Genomic DNA, 24,695 nt, shown 5'->3' on the forward strand with positions numbered 1-24,695 from the left:
TCTATGAAAGCAGAAGCTAGATTTGAGTGATAAAACCAAAGTCTAATCCCTTTTATTTCAATATTTGCATGGCTTATTCAAAGCATTCTACTAATAAACATACCACCACCAAACACAATCACCAGATTTCTAACCTGGAGAGGACTAAGAGTACAGTAGTAGTCTTGAATAATTTTGGGTGGAAGATCCTGCAAAACATCTTCTTTCATTCTTCTCAAAAGAAAAGGCAGGACTTGGCGGTGCAGTGCATCCATCGCAAGAACACCTTTTAACAGTAAGAGAAAATGGCTTCAAAAGAGTTAGGAATAAGGTAAAGTCACTTGCATGGTATAGAATTATATCTTTTTCATACCTGCTTCTTGTTCACGACTAGAGCTTCGAGCATCCCTACTTGCTAATATAGGTTTACCATATCGAGCAGCAAACTGGCGTTCAGTCCCCAAAAATCCTGGCATGAGGAAGTCAAATAATGACCACAGCTCCAAAACGTTGTTCTGAATATAAGAAAGGAATGTCAGTTATCTTTTGTACTGGGATTATTTCCTTACACTTGAAAAATGGAATATTAATGAAAGCCCATTTATGATGACATAGATGAGAGGTAATCAATCACATTTTTATATAGTGTAAGTCTGTATTTTAATATGTAAAATTCACATCAGTATCCTTGGTGAAAATATTCTATTCTACTGGGTGGAATTTTCAAGCCTGTTCCACCAAAATAAGCCTTGGTCCATGGTGTTTAAATTCTACTGGTGGCATCTATCAGGTAATAAAGAGAAGAGCAGAAAGATGAATGTTTCTGAATCTTTTATCTTTGACACTAAAATTAACAGCAAGATTTAAAGAACTTGGCTGACATCACAATTTAAGGAAAACCTAGAAGAATTTTGTTAGAGGTCAAGTCTATCCAGTACTCAAGGGCCATGAAACAGGCACAGTTTCCTTCCAATTCTACTGCTGAAGTTTCATTTTAAAAAAAGGAAGAAAAAAAATCAGCACTTTTCCATTTTAAATGCATTCCCAATATGTGTGGATCCTAAGGTACCATGTGGGGCTTTAGTGTGGTGTCTGCTTCTCCCTCTGCCCCTCTCCCTGCTTGTGCTCTCTCTCTTGAATAAGGAAATCTTTTAAGATTTTATTTATTAACAGAGAGAGAGTGGGGTGGGGAGGACACAACCAGGGGGGATATGGAGAGGGAGAAGCAGGCTTCCCACCAAGCAGGAGCTGGAGTCCGACGCGGGGCTCGATCTCAGGACCCTGGGATCATGACCTGAGCTGAAGGCAGACACTCAAGGACTGAGCCATCGAGGCGTCCCTCAAATAAATAAAATCTTAAAAAGATTTTAGAGAAAGAGAGTGAGCGCGCACAAGCATCATGACCCTGAGGTCATGACCTAAGTGGACACCAGGAGTTGGATACTTAACCAACTGAGCCACCCAGGCATCCCTTCATATTGCTTTTAAAACCCAGTTTGCTCAGATATTGTTACATACCAAATGAGCCATTACAAAATGCAATTACTGGAAATTATCATTCCTATAAACTTAAAAAAAAAAATGAAAAGAGAAGGAAAATACTTCTTTAATTCACTGCCAAATGTCAAATCAAGCCTTCTTTCCACATGGCAAATACATACAGAGACAGCACAATAAATAACTACCTGGATTGGTGTTCCAGAAAGAATAATCCTATAATTAGCAGTCAGTTGTTTTACTGCTTTTGACAATTTTGTTTTTCCATTTTTGATGACATGGCCTTCATCAAGAATACAGTAGTTAAATTTAATATTTCTAAGGGAGAATAAGCAAAAAAATATAGTGTCTTTTAGTATATGCCAAGAACTATATATGAAGAGCCTTTCGGGCAGGAAAATATTAACTCTCTTCAAATTTGATACTGTTTTTCTAAACAAAAAAAATTTAATTCTTACCTAAAGAAATCTATGTCATTCCTCACAACATCATATGAAGCCACTATCAGATTGTGTCTTTTTACTTGATGCTGTAACCTGTATTTAAAAAGAAATAAATTAATAGGAAGCAAGGAACCTACAAAGTCCATAATATAACTTCAAAGGGGATGCTACTGCTACCATCTTACAGGGTGTTTTCAATATGCCTACTAAGCCCAACATTCCTTTGTGCTTGTTCTACATCCATGACCCTGCCACTTGAAGACCATTCTTCTTTTGACTTGGTCCTGTTAGCCTAACTCAGTCTGGCTAGAAAAGAGATTGGTACCTGATTCAAACTGTGGTGGACACTTTATTTGCTAACATCTCTTCCTTAAAGGCACTATTCCTTCCAAACTCCATGTTATGCTGGGGGATGAGGGGAAGCCACATGTGCCCATAATCACCAAAGAGATGAAGCACTGAATCAGGTTGAGCCATTCACAATATTTTATCCCCGACCACAAAGACTGGTTTGGGAGCATGACCCAAACAAGGCCTGTCAGTCATTTCCAGTATTGATATAATCATGATGGGAGAGAGAAGATTTCTGTTTACTATAGCTGCCAAGCCAGAAGAATGTGGGTCTAAGACTATCTATGGTCATTTTTTTTTTAAAGTAGGCTCCATGCCATGGAGCCCAACACAGGGCTTGAACTCACAACCTGAAGATCAAGACCTGAGCTGAGATCAAGAGTCGGACGCTCAACCTACTGAGCCACCCAGGCGCCCCTATGTATGGTCATCTTATCCACCAACAGCAGAGACCAATAAAACAAGCTGTGAATGGGGAGGAAGAGAAAATGAGAGCAATTTAGATGTGCCTGAAGCAATAATTCACCCCTGAAATTCTCAGTTTAGTGAATTAATGAATTTCTTATTTGCTTAAGCTAGTTTGAGCTTCTATACTTTTAAATTAATAAGTTCTGACAGACACTACAGTAAATTCTTTTAAAAGTGCAAGCTGATGACTTGCCTGTGTTCAAATCCTCACTCTGCCCATTAAATTAGTTGTAAGACCTTGGACCCAGGCCCCATGTCTTAGACTTTTATCTGTAAACTGGGAACAAAAATAATAACCATACCTCATATGGTGATTGTGCAAATACATAATACATAATTTTACATAAATTTGAAACTACTAAGAATAATGCCCAGCTAATAAATGCTCAACATATGTTAGCTCTAATGGATACAGAGATACAGCAAATCTATGGACTAATCAGCAACCTATGATTCTCCATGCTTTAAAAGATGAACTGAAATCAATGAAATTCTGCTCTTTAAAATTTGTATTTAGGAACATAAAGGATGTACTATTTTAAGAGAGAAAGGGTAAAGCTAACAGAACTCTAGCAATGTTATGGTATCAAGGCAGCCAGAGCAGTCACTATGAAGAAAAGCATTTTGGGGATTAGGGAGCTCTTAAGAGAAAGATAAGCTATGATCACAAGGCTCCCAAGAAGGGCAGGGAGAATGTCTTTGGTTCCTAGGTCAAATACTTAAAAAAACCAACTGACTGCTAACAATGGTTGAAGTCCTTAAACTTTGATGAGTCTCACTGATTTATAATGTATATTCATCTTTCTTAAATTAAGAAAGTTTCTGACTACTAAAAAAACTAGAATTTTTAATAAATTTTATCCTAAAGTTCTCAAGCAAAAGATTAAACATTTTTTGTTGTACAGTTCTTACCTTATTCTTTCAGTAGGAGGTCCAGTATAGTGTAATGGATTGAGATATTCTTTGGAGCAAAATTTACCTACTTCATCCACCCAGTGACCTGTTAATGTTGGTGGACAAACCACCAAGGAAGGAAGTGGCATACATTCTGCCAATTTTGATCTTGCATATTCCTGGGCCCTTTACAACAATAGAACATAATGAAATTAACTGGCTTGTTTACATTTCTTAGCATCTGAAAACTCCTTTTAAAAGATAGTATTTTAAATTACCTGTGACAATGATCTCCTGCAAGAATGCAGATGGACTGTAAAGTTTTTCCTAAGCCCATGTCATCACATAGAATTCCATGAAGTTTATACTTATTAAGAAATGCTAACCAGTTCACACCATCCTGAAAGGTTGGGAGAAAGAGGAAAATTAGAAATATGAATAGAGCGTAAAAATTTTTTTCTTGTAAAACATGTACATACAGACCAAAAATCTTTATTTTTATAGGCAAAAGAGAAATAATAAATGGGTATAAGACACTAAATACAACCTTTTACTAAGTCAATTTTATAAATTTCAAAATACATTGAAAGGAGTAATCACTATTTATAAGAATAAAACTTTACCTGCTGATATTTTCTGAGTTCAGCATTTATTGGTACTGGTATTTTGTAATTTTCTAATTTTTTCCCATCTAATAATTGCTCCAAAAAGTGTCGCTCCTTGGCTTTCAATTGGATTAGCTCTTCTGACATATTTGGAGGATCTGGAATGCCTGCCTGAAGTGATTTTTTTAAAGAGTATTAAAACTATTTACCACAGTTAATTTTTTCATACTCAAGGTTATGGATAATTTCAAATCTTACTAAAATATAAATGCAGAGAAAAAATAATTTAAAAATAGCAATAACAAGAAGTAAATATTTTTAAAAGCTTTTATTTGAGAGAACATGTGAGAGAGCACATGGGGGCACAGGGGCAGAGGAAGTGTGCCCCAATAATAAATAATAAATACTTTTAAACACTGGACAATAAAAAGAGTTTAAATTTGACAGGTATTAAAAGTGCCTTATTAACTACTGGGTTAATAAGCCTCTGCCTTCAGCTAAGGTCATGATCTCAGGGTCATGGGATCGAGCCCCACATCGGGCTCTCTGCTCAGTAGGGAGCCTGCTTCTCCCTCTCTCTCTCTCTCTGCCTACTTGTGATCTCTGTCAAATAAATAAATAAAATCTTAAAAAAAAAAAAAAAAAAGTGCTTCCGGACTACTAAATAAACACATCTGAGGTATTTTTAAAGAACAGTTAAAACTTTTTTCCCACACCAGGCATTACTTGATAAAGAGGCAGATAGAATCCTGTAACTTATTTTAAATACAATGCTGACACTAGAGCTTCTCAATTTTAGTGTTATGATGCCCCAAGAGTATCAGTTCTCAAAATGTGTTCTGCCGACCCCTCAGGATCCCCAAGACTTTTTCAAAGGGTCACTGAGGTCAAAACTATTTCATAATAAAAGAAATAAATGAAAGACATTGTTTGCTTTTTTCACTGTGTTGATATTTACACTGATGCCACAAAAGTAATGGTGGGCAAAACTGCTTATGTCTCAGAAAGAATCAAGGCACTGTGTTACAGCCATGCACCAGCATTTTTTTTTAAGCCAATTTCACTTAAGAATGTCCTTAAAGCATTAAAAATAATTTTATTAGACCTCAACCTTTGAATGTCCATCTTAACATTCTGTGCAACAAAATGTGAAGCATTTTTGCTTTATTCGTATAAATTCAGATTTTGTTTTATTCATATAAAGCACTTTTGCTGCTTATCAAAATACAATATGCTGAGGAAAAACACTTGTGAGATTGTTTAAATAGTGATCTGAGCCATTTTTTCACTGAACAAACTTTTACTTGAATGGACTGACAAACTATAATTATTGACTTGGCTACTGGGCCAACATTTTCTCAAAAATTAATCTGTCACTTCAAGGAAAACAACTAACATAACTTGTTTTTAGTCATAAAATTCAATCTTCCAAAAGAAACAGCATTGTGAACCTGAACCTATGTATAAGCTTCCCAATACTTAAAAAAGAATTTGTTGGTGATACTATGAATCGGATTTTTTGCTATTTTAGGATGAAATATACCAACTTTAAAAGATTTACATAACTCAGTGAACTACTGTTTTCCAGATGACCAATGCTTATGTTTAAAAAACATTCATGGGTAAAAGATCTACTCAAAAGTGTAAGATAAACCAATAAATTTTAACATAGATTTTACAGTCATTGATAGGATTTTAGATTCCACACTGCACATAAATTTAATAAGCTTTCTCCTTTTGAGTTTTGGTATGCTATCAGATAAAAGAACATCCACAATTATTTGAAAAGGCTGTCAAAATACTTCTCACTTTTCCAACTACCTATCTCTGAGGCTTGACTTTCTTCATATACCCTCAACCCAAGAAACAGTTTTGCAACAGAGTGAATGCCCAAATACAAGAATCAAGATATCTATTATTAGGGCAAACATATCAAACAATTTCACTCTTCTCACTTATTTTCATTTTAGAAAAAAGTTATTTTTCATTTAAAAATGCTACTGATGGTAACATCTAATGGGTTTATTAAATGAATTAATAAATCTTTTTTTCTCAGTTTTAATTTCTATTACAGAAAATATAATAAAAGCTCTTTGGGGTCTTTGATTTTAATAATGTAATGAGATCCTCAGACCAAAAAGTTTGAGAACTACTGCCCTGTGGTGTCTCTAAAGCTAAGAAATGCAAAATCCTGGGGGGTGGGGTAGGGAGAAAGAAATGTAAAATTCTGGAAACAATTCAATTAAAGTCAATTAAAATATATATTCCATATAATGTGAGAAACAGTATCAGAGAAAAAAGGTATGTACACTGAGTCTTAAAAATAGCTTCCTTACATTTTTCAAAAGGTTTTGGAATTAACAACTCTATGTAGTAAGATAGAAACTAACACTTTCGCACATCTAATAGCAATAGCATAATGATAATCATCAAAATGAGCAGAGTGCTTCATAAAGAAATAACAAAATTTTCAAACATCTGTCTTCAGGGAATTTTTTTAATAGGTGACAACCAGCTATAAGCCGTATAACGAGGTCCATTTCCTAACAACGAAACCCTAAGCCCAAGAGTCATAAATGCTACTCAGTGCCAGGAATCGTTCTTGTGAGTATCATCCTCATTCCAATTCCTGTAAAATCAGCAACAGTTATTAATAGTGCAGGGAATTAAAGCTTTTGTCAAAATCACTGGTTGATATCCCCTAAATCCTTCTCAGTGTGTATTTCAGAAAAGTACACGTTCTTCCTATGAAGATGTGAGAGAAGAAATCAAGATACAGTAGAACAGAAATATACCTGCATGATATTCTTGTTTCTACTGCTACATCTTCAAACTCAGTAATCTTTTCTTTTGCAGTATCTTATCTGCTACCCATCCCATCCACTGTTTTTATTTATAATTATATTTTTTCATTAAATAGTTCAATTTGGGGGCACCTGGGTGGCTCAGTGGGTTAAAGCCTCTGCCTTCGGCTCAGGTCATAATCCCGGGGTCCTGGAATCGAGCCCCACATTGGGCTCTCTGCTCAGTGGGGAGCCTGCTCCCCCACCCCCACCACCCCACCTGCCTCTCTGCCTACTTGTGATCTCTGTCTGTCAAATAAGTAAATAAAATCTTAAAAAGAAAAAAAGTTCAATTTAGTTTGTCCTTTTATCTTTTACTTTCTTCATTACATTCATGCTTTCCTCTACTTCTTGAACACACGGGGTATATTTTAATGTCCTTGTCTACTATTTCTATTCTCTGGGTCATTTCAGGGTTTGTTTCTATTGACTGACCTTTCTGATGGTTATTGGATATATTTTCATACTTGGTCATTTTTTGGTGGGTGCCAAACATCATTTACATTCTTGGGTGCTGGATTTTTTGGTTTTAATATCGGAGTTATTTTCTAGGATACAGTTTAAGTTACTTGAAATCATTTAAATCCTCCTTTTAAGGTTTATTTTAAAGCTTTGTTAAGGTAGGTCCAAATAAGCATTTTGCCAAGGGCTCATTTGATCCCACTACACAAGAAATACACTTCTAAAGACTGTTGTTAATGCTTTAAATGGTGGAAGGTCTTCTGATTCAGCTTGATGGAAACACAAACTATTCCTGGCCCTTTGTGAGCTCTGGGAATTTTTCCACCTATGCCTTTCAATCATCCTTTTCTTCTAGTCTCAAACATAAATATGCCTAGATGAATACTCAACCCTGGTGTGGACTTTTGGAGCTTCTTCTCCATGCAGGTACTACTCTTGGGTACTCTGCCTTTCAAATTCTAACCATCTTGTCCTACCTATACTCTGAACTCTTGACCATTCAACTTGGTAATGCTTTTGAGGCTCTGTTTAGGTTTCACTTCCCTATCCTATGGCCTGGAAACTCACTCCAGGCAGCAAGCTAGGACACTTCATTTGTTTCTTTCTTTCTTTTTTTTTTTTTAAGATTTAATTCATTAATTTGACAGAGAGAGAAGGAACACAAGCAGGGAGAGTGGGAGAGGGAGAAGAGGCTTCCCGCTGAGCAGGAAGCCCGATGTGGGGCTCGATCCCAGGACTCTGGGATCATGACCTGAGCCAAAGGCAGACACTTAACAACTGAGCCACCCAGGCGCCCCACTTCATTTGTTTCTCTTCTCTCATGAGTCACTGTCCTCTGTTGCCTATTGTTTAATACCTGAAAACCACTTTTTGATTCATTTTGTTTAGTCTTCTAGTTAAGATAGGAAGATAAATTTGGTTGTTCTATTTTCTTTTGAAGATCTTATCTTTAAGTAATCTGTACACCCAACATGGGACTTGAATTTACAACTCTAAGATCAAGAGCGGCATGTTCTACCAACTGAGCCTGTCAGGTGCCCTGGTCCCTGTGTTTCAGTCATGGCCAAAAGTAAAATACAGATCACATTCTTTTAATTCTGACATCAAAGAGAATTTTACTAATCTTTTCTCAATCTCTAAAGGTCAAAGTCTCTTTACTTTGCCAAACTGCTACCAAATATTGTTAGTCCCCCCCCTTTAAAAAAAAGAAAAGAAAAAAAGACTCCTATGCCCAACTGGCTCAGCTGAAGGAATATGCGACTCTTGATCTCAGTGTGTTAAGTTTAAACCCCAGATTCGGTGTGGAGATTACTTAAAAATAAATCCTAAAAAAGACTTTAGCACCTCACAGTGGACTGGGCTCTGTTTTGGGGTATTTCCATCCTAATCCATAAATAGCCATTAAACTGATTTTCCTAATAACTATTAAACTGCTTTCAGCTGTTAGATTAATTTTCTTAAAACACCATTTTCGGCATCTACTCTATTGCTCGAAGAACACATGGTGGCTTCCTATCATTCATTGATTCCAAAGTGACAAAGGGCCAAAGGGAACTAACAATTTAGTTTACAAATAGAGGAGGATGCAAGGACGAAGAATTAAAAAATACAAGTAACATCTTGGAAGAAGATGGAAACTATTCTGGAAATGACTTGTGTCTTTTAATACAGTAGTCTAGTATTTTTTTTTAAAGTATTTATTTATTTACTTGAGAAAGACAGAGAGAGAGAGAACAAGCAGAGTGAAGGGCAGGGGGAGAAGCAGACTCCCTGCTGAGCAGGGAGCCTGATGCGGGGCTCAATCCCAGTACTCTGGGATCATGACCTGAGCCGAAGGCAGACACTTAAGTGACTGAGCCACTCCAGGCACCCATAGTCTAGTATTTCTTTTTGTCATAGTAGTTATTTTAATACTTTTTATTGTGGAATAAGCCATATAGAGAAATATATAAATAAATGTACAGTTTTATAAAACAAACAACTTTATAACCATTACCATGTCAATAAAAATAGCCCTGCCATAATCCTAGAAGATCCCATACGCTCCTTCTCAGTGACAACCCACTCTCCTTTTCCCAAGAGGTAATCACTTTATTGATTTTCACGGCAACCTGTTTCTTACTTTTCTTTCTGCCTTTATCCCATAAGTATGCATCCCATGTACCTTTACCTATTTTTGAACATCATAAAAACAGAATCTTATGTTAAAGATTAATACTGTTGTTTCTATTTTGTTCATTCTATTGTAGTATCACCACCATTATCATCCAATTAAACATATCTACTCCACCAATGATGAACATTTAAGTGATTTTAGACTACAATAAATAATGCTATGATAAATGTTCTTAAAGATATGTCTTGTTACGGGGCGCCTGGGTGGCTCAGTGGGTTAAAGCCACTGCCTTCAGCTCAGGTCATGATCTCAGGGTCCTGGGATCAAGCCCTGCATCCAGCTCTCTGCTCAGCAGGGAGCCTGCTTCCACCTCTCTCTCTGCCTGCCTCTCTGCCTACTTGTGATCTCTGTCTGTCAAATAAATAAATAAAATCTTTAAAAAAAAAAAAAAAAAGATATGTCTTGTTACATGTGTATGAATTTCCCTAGGCTATGTACCTAGGATGAATTTGCTGGGTTATTGGGATGGGAATCTTCAAATTTAGTAGGCATAGGCAAACTTTTTTTTAATAGAGGTTTTCCAACTTATGCTTATACTTTGCATTAGGAATCGAAAATGGTAGAGTTTGGAAAACAGTTTGGCAATTTCTCAAAAAGTTCAACATCATATGATCCAGTTATTACATTTCTAGACATCTGCTCAAAATAAATAAAAGCATATATTCACACAAAGACTTGTAAGTAAATGTTCATAGTAGCATTACTTTTAATAGTCAAAAGGTAATAAAAATCCAAAAGTCCAACTGGTGAGTAGATAAACAAAATGTGGTACATCCATACAATGGAATACTATTTGGCCAAAGGGGAAAGTACTAATACATACTACAACATGGATGAATTGTGTATCTACTGATTTCCTGAACTGTAAAAATCTCATGGGGTATCTGGGTGGCTCAGATGGTTAAGCGTCTGCCTTTGGCTCAGGTCATGATCTCCAGGTCCTGGGATCGAACCCCATGTCAGGATCCCTGCTTAGCGGGGAGTGTATGTATGCTTCTCCCTCTCCCTCTGCTTGCGCTCTCTCTGTCTCTGTATCTCTCTCAAATGAATTTAAAAAAAAAAATCCCATCAAAATACTTTAAGTAGTTTGGTGGCAGGGTCCTGGTCCTTCCCTTGCTTCAAGCCACTTCTAGTTCCAATACTGGCCACATATTTTATTTCTAGCCCACAAATATACTCCAAAATTCTCCAACCAACCTTCTAGTCTGCTTTCTCCACACCCCCACAGACACTTCATTTGCTTTTTACACCTTCTCTTATCATCTCTCAAATTTACCTTTCATGAAAATGTTGGCACAAAATCTTTACCTTGATGATACCGGGGACACTTAGGAACAATTCTGTTCCTAGAATAGCATCAATAAATGATCATTCTTTTAGGAACCATAGTTTTACTTAAAACGATAAACACACACACACACACACATTTATATATACATGGGTATAGAGATATATGTATTTCCATTAAAGTATAAAATTCCTAATGCTTGTACACATATTCACAATGTTTTTAACCTGACATTGTTTAAAAAAAAATTACAATTTTTACAGATGAAATTATAGAAAACATTAAGTCTATAAACCAAGTATTTCAACTTACCTCAAGCGGCATGAGTCGAATTAGTGTTGCAAAGCACTGTGTAGCCATGAACCTTACACTGTCTGTCTGATCACTCATTCTTCCCAACACAGGCACAACTAAAAGGACAATATATGGAACAATACCAACATCCAGTTGTTCCATTACACCTGAGTAAGTTATTAAGGAAATTTCCAAACTTCTGAGGTTAATGTTTTCACAAACAAAATATATATTTTGATGTATTAAAATATATCAAGATTTTAACTTCTAAAATGGTTCTCCATTTTCTCATCTACATCACAAGGGAATAGACTGTCCCTTGAGATCTATGATTCAATTATAACTGCATTTGTACACTGCTCTCCTTTGTAAGTATTATGTAACTTTCTCTTGATAAAGACTATAAAATCAGGTTTTTCACCTGAAAGAGGCTAGAGGAAGTTTTAATTAGGTTTTTCTCATAAAGAAATTCTCATAAGTTGCTAGAATTCCAATACCAAAATAAAACGAGTAACACTGCAAGCAAGGGAGCACAATTCAATGCCACTCAAAGATTAATTCCAGGGCGCCTGGGTGGCTCAGTGGGTTAAAGCCTCTGCCTTCGGCTCAGGTCGTGGTCTCAGGGTCCTGGGATCGAACCCCGCATCGGGCTCTCTGCTCAGCGGGGAGCCTGCTTCCTCCTCTCTCTGCTTTTCTCTCTGCCTACTTGTGATCTGTCTCTGTCAAAGAAATAAATAAAATCTTTAAAAAAAAAAAAAAAAAGATTAATTCCAAATTTCCAACCAAAATCCTGACAGTCATAAACTGGACATAGCAGGGCCCAGTAAGTTTAGTACTCCTGCACTCTTCAGCATTTTTTTTTTTTAAGATTTTATTTATTTATTTGACAGACAGAGATCACAAGTAGGCAGAGAGGCAGGCAGAGAGAGAGAGGAGGAAGCAGGCTCCCCGCTGAGCAGAGAGCCCAATGCGGGGCTCGATCCCAGGACCCTGGGATCATGACCCGAGCTGAAGGCAGAGGCTTTAATCCACTGAGCCACCCAAGTGCCCCTTCAGCATTTCTGAACCAGAGTTTCTACTGATTTGCTCTCCATCCACATTTCTTTCAGTAACTTCGAGTTAAAAGAATGCCAATAGATGCTATACCCATAGCAAAAAGCTTGTCTGTGTATTTCTAGTTATTTAGTACAGTTAGTCATTTTCCACCCACATAATGAACTTTGAAAACATACTATGTTTATAAAATACAGACTACATACACAGTGTCTGATTAGTACTAATACAACACTGATTATAAACCAATAGATCAGTCACTAGAAATATATTTTATAAAGTACCTAAAATTATTTTTGTCTATTAAAAAAGAACTCTTAAAATAGTAATTCTTCAAACTCTGTGAAAATTTTCAAAATAAAATGTAAATATATTTGTAATGTATTTATAATATAATATAAAGATACTTCAAAATAAAATATAACAGAGTAGTTTTCTTTTTGGAACAAGACAGGTTATTTATGAACATTTAAATGAATTAATGAATTTTACTAGAGTCAACCTTAAGTAAAATGAATACAATTTCTAAAGTTTTAAAAATAAAAAAGGATACATGCAAGTGCTTCAATTGCACCCTCTTGTTTGATATTATCGTCAATTGCTCCTAGCCATGGAAGAACCTTCTCCAAAAAAATATTCATTGTTTCCATGGTAGCTATTTTGCTCATGACGCCTACACAACGAGCAGCCATGTGCCTCACTGCAGTGCTGGGATACTGAAGGCACGTATAAAGATGGGTCAAATGCTGTACCAACTAAAAACAAAAAGTTTAAGACAATCAGAATATTCATTAGGGGATCTACTGTTTAAAATATAACTACTACAGCCCATACTCCGAGGTTCTTAATATTCTAAATGACTAAATCCAAGAATATCTCCAATATCTCTTCAAACATTATTGTCAAAACATCCTCAAAAAATTAATCTAAATCCAATCTAAGGTACTGAAACTCTTTAAACTAAAAGGTACGTCACTTCTCCTCTGTTTCTCTTCTCTTAAGGTATCAGGGTGTACATAAAAGGTACCTCTAAGATTCTCCTGACATTGGAGAAATGACACCACACATCACCAGTCCCTTCCCAATTTGGTAGCTCTGGGTTAGGTTTAGGTACATATGTTTGTTTGTTTGTTTGTTTTCAAGTAAGCTCTATGCCCAATGTGGGGCTTGAACTCATGACCCCAATCAAGAGTCACATACTCAACTAACTGAGTCAACCTGGCACCCCTAGATACATACTTTTTACTCACTGGGTTGAGTGATCCTAATTTGTTCTAGGCACCATCCTTTGGCAGGTATTTCCCACTTCAGCTTCCTGGCTTACCACAGGCATTATGATCACAAAAGCATGATATATCTCATTAATAAATGCCTGCTGCATGGAATACCAGGATTAATCTTAATGGTGAACAGACTACCCTTAGAGCTCAGATGAATGTTAAGCTGATCACAGAAGGGTGAGAGCATACAGATGGAGTCTGCCCTTCTCTACTAATGATAAATCAGCAAAATTTAACAAGTAGAAAGATATAACTTCATTACTCTATATAATATAAACAGAAAAGGTTTGTTCTTCTTTCTCCTCGATTCACCCCTTTCTGTCAGATATGAATAGGGAATTGGAGCTAGCACACTTAACAGCACTGTAAATTGCAGAGTTCCTACTACAGTTATATGGAGAGAATACTGCTTCCTTCTATGGAAAAACCAGATATTTAATTCTCTAGTCTGTTTTTCTCCTCTGTCACAATTTTTTTTAAAAGAAATATTTATTTTAATTGTCAAAAACCACAAACCAATGTTCTTTGCCACTGAACAGCTTCAACTCAGGTAACTTCCTCTACCTTTACACTTATCTTAGGAAGAAGTTTTATTACCTGTGTTCTTCCTTTCTTGGAGCTCTATTACTCAATATGGCATAAATTAATAGGACTGTAACTTTCTTTCTGTTTATACCAGACTTCTGTATCAGAGCCCTGTCCCCACTGCTCCATATTCTAAGCTCCCAAAGTGAGTTTTCTAACATTCATGCACCAAACTCTGCCTCAAAGCCCACAAGAAATGTGCTGTCAATAAAGAAGGAATCTAGTTATACCACATAAAAAAGACAATGCAATTGCTAGGGATGACATCAAAGTTACACATTTTAAGCCTTAAGACTTTTTAATAAAACCACTTGTTTTATTAGAAGAAAATTACACTTGCATTAGTTAGTTACCAAGGGATGAAGCTCAGAATCCATTGAAGCTGCTGCGGTTTCAAAAACTTGCAGAGAATTCACCAGTTCTTGGGCAGGACCATCTCCCTTTTCCAAGAGGGACTTTCCATCTATTAAGATATATTGATTTAAGTGTGTATCACCTTGCAAATAATATTTTAAGGTCCAACTCAGAAATACGTACACACCAAAATTACTTATGTCGATTGTATTCCTCAATGGACCAACCATAGCATCCCAGAGATGAGGCAACTTCACTGCCATTTCACCACCAAAATGCTTCACTATGGTTGTCAAGGCAAATTCAGCTCCTCTTCGCTGTACCAGGTAAGGCTTCTGGGCCTAAAATGAAATATTAGTTGATAAGAGAGTTTGAAAAAGCAAAATGGGTTTGAAATTTTATTAAGAGAATTTAAAAGTCACCATCTAAGAACTCATGGTGTTACCATTCACCAATTAAGCAACTATAAACATATTTATCACTATAAATGTCTTTCAATAATTAAATTTACATGGGCATAAAACCCCAAACTAGATATTTCCATCCAAAGTAAAATACTCCTTTGGAGCTGAAAAATAAGGAGAAGAAGAATATGCAGTTTCTAGAGACAGTCCTAAGTGACAATTTTTTTCCCTGCTCCCTGCCCCAAAGAAACTTACCAGCCAAGAAGAAGATAAGGAGATAAAATAAAATGTCCTTATATTTATATTCACTTAAAGGATATAATAAAAGCATCTGGTGAATCTAATAGTAAGATTAATAAGCTCTTACTTGGCAATAATTTCATCCTAATACAAAAAAACTGTCCCCTCCAGAAAGATGCATGTATTTTTACAATTATTTTTTAAGTAAAGGAAGAACTATATAAACCATACAGATATAAATACCAAAATCACAGTAAATTTTTTAATTAAAATTATTATGGTACGAATAGAATCAGTGAAAAAGATATATACAGAATATATATATATATTTCATATATACCTATGAAAGAAACATAGGTAAGAAGATAAGATTTTTTATTTAAAAAAGAAACCTAGGGCGCCTGGGTGGCTCAGTGGGTTAAGCCTCTGCTTTCAGCTCAAGTCATGATCTCAGGGTCCTGGGATCGAGGCCTGCGTTGGGCTCTCTCTCTCTGCCTGCCTCTCTGCCTACTTGTGACCTCTCTCTGTCAAATAAATAAATAAAATCTTAAAAAAAAATAAAAAGAAACCTAAAATATATTTTACAGAAATATATTAGACACGTGTCTTTTAGCATTGGTAGTTTATTGCGGAACTAAGGTTTTGTTTTGTTTTGTTTTTTGTTAAAGATTTTATTTGACACAGAGAGAGCACAAGAAGGGGAGTAGCAGGCAGAAGTAGAGGGAGAAGCAGGCTCTCCACAGAGCAGGAGGAGCCCGATGTGGGACTCGATCCCAGGATCTCAGGATCATGACCCGAGCCGAAAGCAGTCACTTAACCAGCTGAGGCACCCAGGTGCCCTGAACTAAGTTTCTATGTCATGCCAACCAAAGGAGATACCTAGAGCATCATTCTACCATTAATACTGTGACTATAAACATTTCAAAAACCACTTTTTAATTGTCCTTAAAGAAGACTGTGCTGTAAACAAGTACACCAATGAAACAGAAAAGAAAGCCCAATAGATACTCATATATATGAAGCATGATATATAACAGAGGTGCCATTATAAACCATGCAGGAAAGGATTCAACAGTGGGATAACTAGCTATTCATATGGAAAAATAAATTTAGATCCCTCATATCACACATTTAATAAATTGCAGGCTGACTAAAAGTCAAGCAGGTGATAATTATCTGGCACTAGAAGTTTGCAGTCTTTCTGGATCATGTTGTGGAGTTACTACAAAAGATTAATTCCAGTTCTATCACTTAAAAATATAATAATGGATGCTCATATGACAATTTAGCTCTCAACCTGTAAGATATCTGTTTAAAAAGCAGAGTAGTCAGAAAAACCCAAAACAACTATTTACCTCGTCAAGTTCAACAAGGATATTTCCACTACTTCCTGCAGGAAGATCTGCTATTTGAGCTTTTACTGCTTTGGGGGTAGGACCTCGCCTACTTGTGATAGCAAAAGCAGCTTTCTGGTGCCTGTAGAGTGTAATTATACCTCTGTGTTTGGTGACTGTATGGTGCATCCCATCTTTTTCAGAGTTGGATCCTAAAAGGAAAAAAAATTAAATAACTTTTTAAGCATAATAGAGGTGACCAAATGCTTCCTGCTCCAAAAGAGATAAACATATTTTTAAAACTATGTCTTTAAACCTCAATTTTTATTAGCTGATGACATTTTCTTTAATCAATGAGATAGTAACAAAACAGTAATTTACAACATTAAGTTAAATGTTTTGATATTTGCATAGGACCATACTTAATATAAAATTGTAGAATGATGTTAATAAGAAATATGACATGCAAAAATGATTTTGAGCCCTCAGTTAAAGTATGTTAATTTTTCAAAAATAAATGAATGCTTCTAGGCATAAAAAGAAATAAAAAACATTGCAAGCAAGTTCTAAAGAAGTGTCCATGGTCACCATAAATTCAGAAACATGGACCACTGTGCAAAATATTACTGGCTCAAATAATACTAGGGTTTGGAGGGGGGAGGGGAGGGAGATTGTTACCCTATTATAGTTTTAAGATGAGGATATTCAAAATGCCACACTCTCTTCCATTTGTTCACATTTTGTTATGACCTACTTGTTAATCTATTACATTTTGAGTAATTTGCTTTTCCAAAATCTTATAAACAAACAAAAAATAAATCACATAGGATTAAGGCATGTAAAAAAACATTGGTCCTTGATACTAGCCTGCAGAGAGCAATTCTTGTTTTGTTCACATTTTGTTATGACCAACTTGTTAATCTATTACATTATGAGTAATTTGCTTTTCCAAAATCTTATAAACAAACAAAAAATAAATCACATAGGATTAAGGCATGTAAAAAAACATTGGTCCTTGATACTAGCCTGCAGAGAGCAATTCTTGTTTTCCAGATGAAATCAGAATGGCTACACATTCCCCCCCCCCAGAATGGCTACACATTATTTGCTAAAGGTAACAGAGTTCACTTATAAGACATGCACTAAATTAAAGAAACCAGAGTTTTATAGGAAGAAATTTTTATTCAACATTTAATACAATTACGTTTTCTAGTCCTATATACAGTAAACCCTTATAATAATGGTCTGGAAAGAGAGGGTAGGGTTAAACCTATCTCACAGATTTCAGTCATATGAAATATCAAGTCTTTTAGGTCTTCTAGGAGTAGTTCGAGTTTAGAGGGTTGTTATTTGATTACCAATATATGCAAAATGGGAAAAAACTCCAACATAAACTGGATTTGTGCTTAAATGATACCTACAGTAAATGAAAACAAATTTAAATGGTTCTCTACCCCAAACATAGGTTTAGATATATACCTTTAGAATTGTCCTGGCCACTTTGTGTTGGTACTGGACATGTGACACAAGGAGTCAGATATGGGTCCACACAAAGTGAGCTACAAAGATTTTTAATAATTTTTGAATTGGGGCAGGGTGTCCTTGTTGTACACTGCTGAAGTAGTTTTGCTATGCACTGAGCTGCATAGTTTTGTACTAGTGTATTCTCTTCTTTTTTAATTGTCTCCATTAATGGCTTTATGACAGGATTTAATTTCTCTGGAAGCTGCTGCAAACTCACAACTGCACATGCAGCAAAAGTATGCACTCTCAACTGCAGCACTTGCCACTCCTGGTTGGTCTCTGTAACTGTCATGTGGACCTGCTGTCGTTTACTATCTAACTGCTGTAACACTTGAGGATTTAAATCAAAAGATGATGTGACTTCATTAAAAACAGCAGTGACCTATTAAAAAAAGAGAAATTAAAAATCATTAATGACATCAATCCTAAATAGTCTGTAAACTAAAGGGCAACAGCAAGCTTTGTTTCAATATTAAGTTCCACAGTATCCAGTATTATTTTAGTATTCAGTAAACTAAATGTCTAAAATCTCCCAAGTTTAGGGACTCCTGGGTGGCTCAGTGGGTTAAGCTTCTGCCTTCGGCTCAGGTCATGATCTCAGGGTCCTGGGATTGAGCCCCACATCGGGCTCTTTGCTCAGCGGGGAGCCTGCTTCCCCCTCTATCTCTGCCTGCCTCTCTGCCTACTTGTGATCTCTCTCTCTGTCCAATAAATAAATAAAATAAATAAAATCTTAAAAAATAAAATAAAATCTCCCAAGTTTAAACTTTAATCTGACTTAACAATAACACCGTATTCTTTAAGTGTTCATGTACCACCACCACAATACTACTGACTACATTGCCTATACTACGTCATATACCTGAAACTAATGTAACACTGGTGTGTCAACTACAGACACACACACACACACACAGTCTATGGAAATTAACAAAATTACCTATCCTTTAAATTTATCTAATAAGTTTATCCTTTAAATATATCTGATAAGTTTAATAGAAAATTACACAGAATGCCAACACAGTAGTTTGGTGAAATGAGAAATCCATCAGCAAATATAAACTAAATTAAGAAATACCAAATCTCACCAAATTCCTTTCACAGAAACTTTTGGGCCAGGGGCGCCTGGGTGATTCAGCTCAGGTCATGATCTCAGAGTCCTGGGATCGAGCCCCGCATCCGGCTCTCTGCTCAGCAGAGAGCCTGCTTCCCCCTCTCTCTCTGCCTGCCTCTCTGCCTACTTGTGATCTCTGTCAAATAAATAAATAAAATCTTAAAAAAATAAAAAAATAAAAATAAAAAACTTTTGGTCCAGCTATCAGTAAGTGGCTAAGTGTTAACTGCATTATTTTCATCCTTTCTTTGACCTCCCTTCTCGTGAAAATGCCGGGGGCTTGGGGGAATACATAAAAAAAGGGAAAGAAACTAGTGCAACAGTCACGAATGTTTTACTCACCAAGAGTTGCCTAAAGCTATAACCCTGTGATATCAGACTACTTTACAAGCCACATTAAATGACTGTTCAATACATCTTTAACAATTTGAGATATACTTTACATATAATACACCCACTTAACGTGTATAATTCAATGATTTTTTTTTATTTTTTTTTAAAGATTTTATTTATTTATTTGACAGACAGAGACCAGAAGCAGGCAGAGAGAGGAGGAAGCAGGCTCCCTGCTGAGCAGAGAGCCCGATGCGGGGCTTGATCCCAGGACCCTGAGATCATGACCTGAGCCGAAGGCAGAGGCTTTAACCCACTGAGCCACCCAGGTGTCCCTAATTCAATGATTTTTATTTTTCATCATCTCCAATATAAAATTCATACCTGATTAGCAACCATTCCTCATTTCTTTCCAGCCCTATGCAACCACTTATATATTTTCTATCTTTATAGATTTGCCTATTCTGGACATTTCATATGAATGGACTAATACAGTGTGTGAATCTCTTGTGACTGGTTCCTTTCATTTAGTATGCTTTCAAGGTTCATCAGTGTTGTAGAGATGAATGTGATACTTCCTTTTTTATAGTTTTTTTTTTTTTAAAGATTTTATTTATTTGTCAGAGTGACAGAGAGAGTGTGCACAAGCAGGGGGTGTCCAGCAGAGGAAGCAGGCTCCTTGCTGAGCAAGGAGCCCAACGTGGGACTCGATCCCAGGATCCTGGGATCATGACCTGAGGCAAAGGCAGACGCTTAACCAACTGAGCCACCCAGGCATCCTGAATGTGGTATTTCTTTCCCTTTTCTTGCCAAATAATATCCACACTATATTGTATTTATACATTCATTAGTTAAAAAACATTTCCACCCCTTAGCTACTATATTGAATAATGATTCTATGAAGATTCATGTACAAGTTTTTGTGTGAGCATGTTTTTTAAATTAACATCTAAAGACTGTGTAATGGCTTACATAACAAAAATAGTCTTCTTGTTTGATAGGTAACTGTAATCTTACAGAGGTTCTATAAATAGATCCAGTCTGATAAATATTACAGAAGCCTGTAACATTGAAGAATTTTTTTTTTTAATGGAGAGCCTAATTTTTCAGACTTACAAATAATTTTATTATGGATAAGACTGATAATACTGTCCTATTATGAAAAACTAAACAGGCACACCATTAAGATCTCCTTTTATGCTTATAAAATACAAAACTCTTTAAGTTGAGCTCTATCTGCTTGACCTAGTCCATTTGCTCACTACAAAGAAACACAATCAATATAGCTTATACTTTCTACTTCATTTTATTTATTTGCATTCTGCCTAAGATTTACTGGAAACAAGATTTTCACTGCTTAAAGTTTGAAAACACTGTCCTAAATATACTATGCTTCTGTCAATTTTCAATGATTCTAAGCTAAGGAAAAGCTTTCCAATAACCCCAAATTCATTAATTCATTCACTCATTCAACAAGTATCTACTGAAAAATACTAAAAGATGAGTAAGATCCAATGTCTTCACACACTCAAAAAATGTAGAGACTAATAAGGGAGAAAGATGTATAAGTAAAGAGAATGCAACATATAACCGAGGTAAGTGCAAGTTACTGTGGGACACATGGGTTGCTTAACTTTTCTCAGAGGATAAGATTAGTGGAGGCTTGCAAGATGAAGTCAGCACTTGTGATTTTTATTTTTCCTTAAGATTTTAATTATTTATTTGAGAGGGAGAGAGGGTGCAAGCACAAGCAGGGGGAGGGGGAAGAAGGAGAGGGAAAAGTAGCTCAAGCCCAAACTTGAGCAGAAACCGAGAGTTGGATGCTTAACCAAGTGAGCCACTCAGGTGGCCTCTTGTAATATGGTTCTTAAAGGATGGGTTAAGTCCAGAGTTGTAAGGACATCTTGGCAAATAGAGTGAGGTGGTGAGTGCAAAGTGAGGCACTGTCAGGGAACTGAGAACAGCTAATCATGGCCCAAGTATAGGGTGCAGACGAAAGAATGTTAAAGAGATGAACCTAGGATAAACACAGAGAGGGTTGAGGGTAGGGAATTCCTGACAAACGAAACAGGAGCTCAGACTCAGAAGTGAGAATGAGTGAGGCACAGGAGGTGAGTGAGCATGGCACACTTCTGTAAGAAAAACGTTAACTATGCTAAAAGGGCAAAAGTTTGAGAAATAATGAAAAGAGATGAGGAATTTAGAGGTGTGAAAAGAAAGAAAAAAACTAAAAATCAAGGAAAACAAAAATAATGTTTTTAAGTAGGGGAGGGATGCCTTCAGAGTGGAACTAAAGGACTTTACAAGTCTGGTACAACAGGGGAGATGAAATGGACCAGAGATCACAGGGAGCTATAGAGATGACTCAGGACCTAGTCATAAAAGTACTAAGGTCCCCAGGTTGTGGCAATGAAATCACAGAAAAGATAAACATATGAGGCTTTCTGAAAGGAAATGGCAGCAAGATTTGCAACTGGAAAGGGCATTTTACTGTTAAAAAAAATTCCAGTTTTGGGGCACCTGGGTGGCTCAGTCATTAAGTATCTGCCTTCGGCTCAGGTCATGATCCCAGGATCCTGGGATGGAGCCCCACATCGGGCTCCCTACAGGAAGCCTGCTTCTCCTTTTCCCACTCCCCCTGCTTGTGTTCCCTCTCTTGCTGTTTCTCTGCCAAATAAATAAGTAAAATCTTAAAAAAAAAAAAAATTCAGTTTTAATTATGTTAAACTGAAGTGACAATGAGCTATCCAACTAAAAATCCCTAACAGAAGAACTTCAAGAGATCAAGAGAAGATAGCATAGTACAAGGGTAAGAACTAAATTTTGAGAATGGTGACAAAGAAACATCTTAGGGAAATGCTTGTATTTGATAGGTAAGAGAAAAATAGGGAGTCAATGAAAAGATTAATGAAGTAGTGGCTCTAAGCCAAGACTAACATTTTAAAATTGCCCTTCCTGGAAAAAAAAATAATAATAATAAATGAAATAATATAAAATTGCCCTTCCTTGGCGGGGAGGTGGGTGAAATAAGTGATGGGGATTAAGGAGTTCATTTGTGATGAACACCAGGAGATGTACAGAATTGTTGAATCATGTGGCGCCTGGGTGGCTCAGTTGTTAAGCATCTGCCTTTGGCTCAGGTCATGATCCCAGGGTCCTGGGATCAAGCCCTGCATCAGGCTCCCTGCTTGGCAGGAGAAGTCTACTTCTCCCTCTCCTACACCCCCTGCTTGTGTTCCCTCTCTCATTGTCTCTCAAATAAAATCTTTACAAAAAAAAAAAAAAAAAAAGCTGAATCACTATATTGTAAACCCAAAACTAATGTTAACACTGTGTTAACTAACTGAAACTAAAACAAAAACTTTTTTTAAGTGAGTCAAGACTAGTATTTTTATTTACCAGTACTTTTAGGTCAGATATAATTTATATAGAATGATTTGCACATAATTTACAGAAAACAAAAGTGTCAAGTTTGTTGATACACCAATGTAACTACCCCTCTCATCAAAATACAGAACATTTTAGTTCCCCAGAAAGTCCTGCCTCTTTTTAGTCAACACCTTTCCCCACCTGATTAAGAACCAACCAGTTTCCCAATTTCTATCTCTATAGGTTAATTTTGCCTTTGTAGAACATCATATAATGGAATCTTATAGTATGTACTCTTGTATGCAGGCATAAAATAAACACTTTAAAGCAAAATAAATAGGCCTTCCCTCAATAGTTTCTTTCTGAGATTCTGATGTGCCAGGTCAAAACCATGGACTAATTAAGCTGATGAAACAGTAGTTTCACTGAAGAGTAAGGTTTGAATAAGAAAAGAGTGAAAAGTGAAAAGCTTGAAGAATGGGTCATCTGAAAGATTTACTTTAATTTAAATATTTATTTAAATATATATATTTTTTAATTTTAAAGAGAGAGAGCTAGGCTGTGCTCGAGTAGGGGGAGGGGCAGGAGGAGAGGGAGAAGCAGACTCGTGCTTAGCACAGAGACTAAAGTGGGGCTGGATCCCATGAACCCGAGATCATGACCTTAGCTGAAATCAAGAGCTGGACACTTAATCAACTGAGACACCCAGGTGACCCTGATACGATTTAAAAAGTAAACATTTCCATACAAAAGCAAGCAAGCAAACAAAAAACCACACATAAAAAACACCAAAAACCAAGTGGGACTATATCAAAACTAAAAAGCAGGGTCGCCAGGGTGGTTCAGTCAGTTAAATGTCTGCCTTTGGCTCAGGTTGTGATCCTAGCGTCCTGGGACAGACTGCCCACCCTCGGCAACCCGGGTGCCCCTCCTCTCCCCGCAGCCTCAGCAGGGAGTCTGCTTCTCCCTCTGCTCCTCCCCCCACTCATGCTCACTCACTCTCTCTCTCACTCTGTCTCAAATAAAATCTTTTAAAAAGGCGGGGCAGGAGGAGGCCTGCCAGGGTAGCTCGAGTCATGATTTCGGAGTCCTGGGATTGAGCCTAATGTCGGGCTCCCTGCTCACTGGGGAATCTGCTTCTCCCTCTCTGTCTGCCCCTCCCCCTGCTCCTTCTTTCTGTCTCTCTCTCCCTCCCTAATAAATAAATAAAACCTTTTAAAAATAAATTAAAGGTGTGCCTGGGTGGCTCAGTGGGTTAAAGCCTCTACCTTCGGCTCAGGTCATGATCTCAGGGTCCTGGGATGGAGCCCCGCATCAGGCTCTCTGCTCAGTGGGGAGCCTGCTTCCCTTCCTCTCTCTCTGCCTTCCTCTCTGCCTACTTGTGATCTCTCTTTGTCAAATAAATAAAATCTAAATAAATAAATAAATAATAAATTAAGAATTCAATGTGCACTTCACACTATAAATATTAATTCAATATGGATGACAAATCTAAACATAAAAGCTAATACTGCAAAACTTCAGAAGAAAATGTAGTGAATACCTTCACAACTTGGAGATAAGAAAAGGCAATAAAAAACAATGAATCACCAATACACATAACAACATGGATGAATTTTAAAAACATCATGCTGAAAAAACCCTTATACCAAACAGCACAGAGCGTATGATTCCAATTATATGAAATTCTAGAATCAGCAAAAGTAATCTATGGTGGAGGAAAAATCAGAACTTGAGAGCAGGGATAGGCAGGAATTGAAGTGTGTGTATCTGTAACTTGATAGGGGTTTGGGTTTCATAGGTAT

The 24,695-nt window shown here is 36.6% G+C and overlaps 1 protein-coding gene across 2 annotated transcripts in view; it reads right to left on the bottom strand.

Annotated features, from left to right (window-relative positions):
• BTAF1 (B-TFIID TATA-box binding protein associated factor 1) overlaps positions 1-24,695 on the bottom strand; it is a 100,762-nt gene that overhangs the window by 16,551 nt on the left and 59,516 nt on the right. For both annotated transcript variants that reach the window (XM_032836497.1, XM_032836505.1), the window contains 13 exons: positions 18,030-18,456; positions 16,572-16,762; positions 14,760-14,913; positions 14,572-14,681; positions 12,907-13,108; positions 11,319-11,467; positions 4,256-4,408; positions 3,911-4,032; positions 3,651-3,818; positions 1,935-2,012; positions 1,665-1,794; positions 353-494; positions 135-265 (listed from right to left, as the gene is read on the bottom strand). In XM_032836497.1, coding sequence (XP_032692388.1) covers positions 135-265; positions 353-494; positions 1,665-1,794; positions 1,935-2,012; positions 3,651-3,818; positions 3,911-4,032; positions 4,256-4,408; positions 11,319-11,467; positions 12,907-13,108; positions 14,572-14,681; positions 14,760-14,913; positions 16,572-16,762; positions 18,030-18,456 — 2,157 coding nt within the window. The remainder of the gene's footprint in view (positions 1-134; positions 266-352; positions 495-1,664; positions 1,795-1,934; positions 2,013-3,650; positions 3,819-3,910; positions 4,033-4,255; positions 4,409-11,318; positions 11,468-12,906; positions 13,109-14,571; positions 14,682-14,759; positions 14,914-16,571; positions 16,763-18,029; positions 18,457-24,695) is intronic.

This window comes from Lontra canadensis, unplaced genomic scaffold, assembly GCF_010015895.1.
Source record: "Lontra canadensis isolate GAN:19392208 unplaced genomic scaffold, GSC_riverotter_1.0 scaffold3, whole genome shotgun sequence".
Lineage (NCBI taxonomy): Eukaryota > Metazoa > Chordata > Mammalia > Carnivora > Mustelidae > Lontra > Lontra canadensis.